The 3,560-nt window shown below is 37.9% G+C and overlaps 1 protein-coding gene across 1 annotated transcript in view; it reads left to right on the top strand.

Moving 5' to 3' along the window:
• The window catches only part of LOC111653939 (uncharacterized), a 7,086-nt gene continuing 3,526 nt past the window's right edge, over positions 1-3,560 (top strand). Inside the window, exons 1-5 of the mRNA XM_087173562.1 lie at positions 1-203; positions 2,143-2,314; positions 2,465-2,645; positions 3,135-3,183; positions 3,444-3,560. Of these exons, the coding sequence (XP_087029688.1) occupies positions 199-203; positions 2,143-2,314; positions 2,465-2,645; positions 3,135-3,183; positions 3,444-3,560 (524 nt within the window). The 5' untranslated portion in view covers positions 1-198. The remainder of the gene's footprint in view (positions 204-2,142; positions 2,315-2,464; positions 2,646-3,134; positions 3,184-3,443) is intronic.

Here is a 3,560-nt window from a genome sequence, read left to right as displayed (position 1 = left end):
ACAAAGGCAGAAGTGCAAGCGGTTAGTGCTGAACAATGTTATGAGAGAGAGCAATGGAGGTGTGCAGGAAGACATGACGGCAGGATTGATTCATTAGACAACAAATACTTGTGAGAGGGAGGAGGAAGCGATTTAGGTTTATGAGAAGAAAACCGATAACGTTAACAAAGCAAGTGAAACTTTGGGTACAACTGAAATATGAGGTGAGTCATTTTTCTAATTACAGTTGATGAGAATTCACTTAAGACTTTAAACTCTCGAGTCATTTTTAATGGCTCACATATGTATAAAGACATGCAGAACAGTACTGCTGCCTATCAACTTTACACTTTTTTCGCCTGACAAGCTCTTTAGCTCTGACTACATTTCCTGCTGTCTCAAAGCATCTGGAGCTCGTAGCAGGTGTTTTGTTTTCACAGTTATCACACAGAAAATGAAAATATCTTTCTCCTTTGGACAGAGCATAATATTAAATCCTAAGAAAGATTTTAAGGTGTCACAATCTTGAAAAGTTAGTATATATCAGTGACAGGTGGAACATTGTAATCCATATAAGGCAGTGCTGCACTGAGCACAGGAAGTGGTTAAAATATGAAAACCTTTTTAGCAGGAAGTAAAGATTTCCCACAGGCTGCAGATTTTGCAACAGCAAGTAAACTGAAAATAACTCAATGTCAAAGTGCCTCATACGAAAATAAATATGTGCAGTACTGCCAGAAACGTTTTTGTTCCGTTTTCTCTTTCTTACATCTGTCTGAAAACATTCAAATGAATACAATTCAAATACAGATCTTTGAAATCTTTTATTATCAGTATGTTTGTATGTGTGATTGAAAAGAACAAAATGCATAGAAAAAAACACTATGAATGTGAGTGAATGGGTAAATGTGGCCTGTGGTGTAAAGTGCTTTCAGTGGTGGATAAGACTAGAAAAGCTCCATATAAATGCAGTTAATTTGCAGATTCATATTTTACATACAAAGCATATGATGAATATATGATGCACTGTTCCAGATTATACTCATTTGTACACAGTTAAAATAACAATAAGTATAAAAAATTTGCTGCTTATACGTATTTATCAGTAATAATCATCAAATAATACTTTCGATGCTTCAATTTTTTGATGACACTTTACTGATTGTCCTTATGTTTAATTTTGTGAAACCGTAACTGATTAATGGAGGGTCTTTACATTGTTGTATTAATACTCTTACTTAAACTCACAGTATTTAACTTCTGCCACTAGGGGTCTTTAAATCAGAACAATAACAAAAGACATAATGTGACATCATGAAATAGCTGGGGGTCAGGGGAGTTGTTGTTTTCACCACCATTACCATAAGCTTCTCCTGGTTTGGATTACTTCAGTGTCAGTTGTTCAGGAAATCAAACAGACTCTGTGATTATAACCGTTAAAAACACTGAATAAAGCAGTTTCACATTTAATGTAAGTGTTTTACCGAAGCTGTACGGTGGACACAAGACATCAGGGAAGGGTTGGGAGCTGAGATAGCTGCTAAGATGTGTTTTGATTTTTTCTTTGATTACTTATGAACCAGACGTTCGACAGGTTTTTACCGGCAGCTGAAAACGGACCAGGGGATTTAGACTGGTAAACAAATAAAGCAGTTCACTTGAAGAAAAAAAATCGGTGATTTGCCAACATGCTTCAGTAGAAATGGAGTAGCTGGAAACTGAGACTGCTTACCTTTGTTTCTTTAATGAATTATGAACCAGACGTACAGCAGGTCCATGTGCATAGGGGATATAATGTCATTGACAGTCAACCAAATGACACGGGGTGTTACCATATTAAAATTACATATTTCTCTCCATTTTTGAATTACTAGAAACATTTGGGTAGTATTTGGATTTTTGAGTACCTAACTCAAAAAAATATATAACATAGGTCTAGTTATTTTTAGACATTTTAATGTGGAAAAGTTACATATCATAAGTTTTAGTAAAGGATCCAAATACTTCAGTGCTTCGTTATGTCAAGTACAACAAAATAGTGACTTATATCTGATCATGAAAGACTTTTCATTCAGTTTACCATCCATCCACTTCCTTCCACCCTGTGGTCCTTTTCTTCTCTGCATCTTGTCACGTTTCTCTCATCATCTCTCCCTTCAACAGTGAGTCCAGTATTTGCCAGGTGAGGGCAACAGTTATGCTGTACAATGACACCAGCAAGCGTTGGGTGCCAGCAGGATCTGAGACTCCTTCCTTCAGTCGCATCCATATCTATCACAACCCTGCGGCCAACACCTTCAGAGTGGTGGGCCGCAAACTGCAGGCTGACCAGCAGGTATATAAGAATTCAATTTTAAGAAGGTATAAGAGGGTATAAGAAGGCCTCTGACTTACTTCATTGTAAAGGTGTTCATGACATTGTAACCTATGACCTCAAAGTCAATCCTCAGTAGAGTCACTATCCTGTGCTTCCTGTTCATGCAAGGTGGTGATCAACTGTCCCATTATCAAAGGGATGAAGTATAATCAAGCCACACCAAATTTTCACCAGTGGCGAGATCCCAAACAGGTGTGGGGGCTGAACTTTGGCAGTAAAGAGGATGCTGCTCTGTTTGCTAAGTCCATGATGCATGCATTAGACACTCTCAATGCACCGGCGAGCACAGGTAAACAAAGTAATGAAAGACAGCACATGAGGTCCAGGTTGGCCAGTGTTAGGTGTGTCTGTATCTCATGCTCTAATTTTTATACTATAAAATCATGAATAGGTCACAAGAAGATTGTTCCTTTTTGTTATAGTCCTGTAGTCACGTATTGCTATGTGATATGACAATAACGTGTTCTTTGAAAATACATAGATTATCCAGCAGCATGTTAAGTGTTAAAAGATGTGTTAACAATTATTTACAGTTAGTGACAAATGTCAGTCATCCCCATTGTTACTGGAAACTAAAATCAAATATGCTTTCAGAAAATTATTTGAATTGAAATAGCTGTGCACATAAAATTTAATCAACACCTAATACAATGTATAATATGAAAATATGCTGTAAAGATGAATGTGAGGCTGTAGTGTAGACTACAACCCTGACTACTTTACTTTCTTTTGGTTCAGTAATCCTCCAATTATACACAAAATAAATGTTTTTGCTCAGGCCCAGCTCAGAATGGATCCTCTGCACAGGAACTGGAAAACCAGAAAAGGTACTGTTCATTATAAATGATATTAACACTGCAACTCACGTGTTCTTCATCAGTAGTTGCTGTGTTGGTCTTCAACTATTGGTTTATACAATTTTCAGAAAATAGTGAAAAATGCCACAGATAGATTGATAGATTAAACGCAGCAACGTTAATGGGAACAAGCTACTGCAACAGGCTGCCACTAGTTTCCCAAAGCCTGACTCTCAGCTGTGAAAGAAGCCTAATATTAAATTCTGAATTATCTGTTGCTCTGTGGCCAGACTAGAGCGTCAGAAGCAGGAGCAGCAGGAGAAAGAGCGTATGGAGAGAGAGAGGCAGGTCTCCAGTTCTGCATCTGTCCCTCCTGCTCCTCCTGCCCCACCCGCCCCACCAGCACC

Source organism: Seriola lalandi, unplaced genomic scaffold (genome assembly GCF_002814215.2).
Source record: "Seriola lalandi dorsalis isolate HSWRI2012SDOR001 ecotype SW California unplaced genomic scaffold, Sedor1 jcf7180002054256, whole genome shotgun sequence".
Taxonomy (NCBI): Eukaryota; Metazoa; Chordata; class Actinopteri; order Carangiformes; family Carangidae; genus Seriola; species Seriola lalandi.
This window is presented reverse-complemented; position numbering and strand designations above follow the sequence as displayed.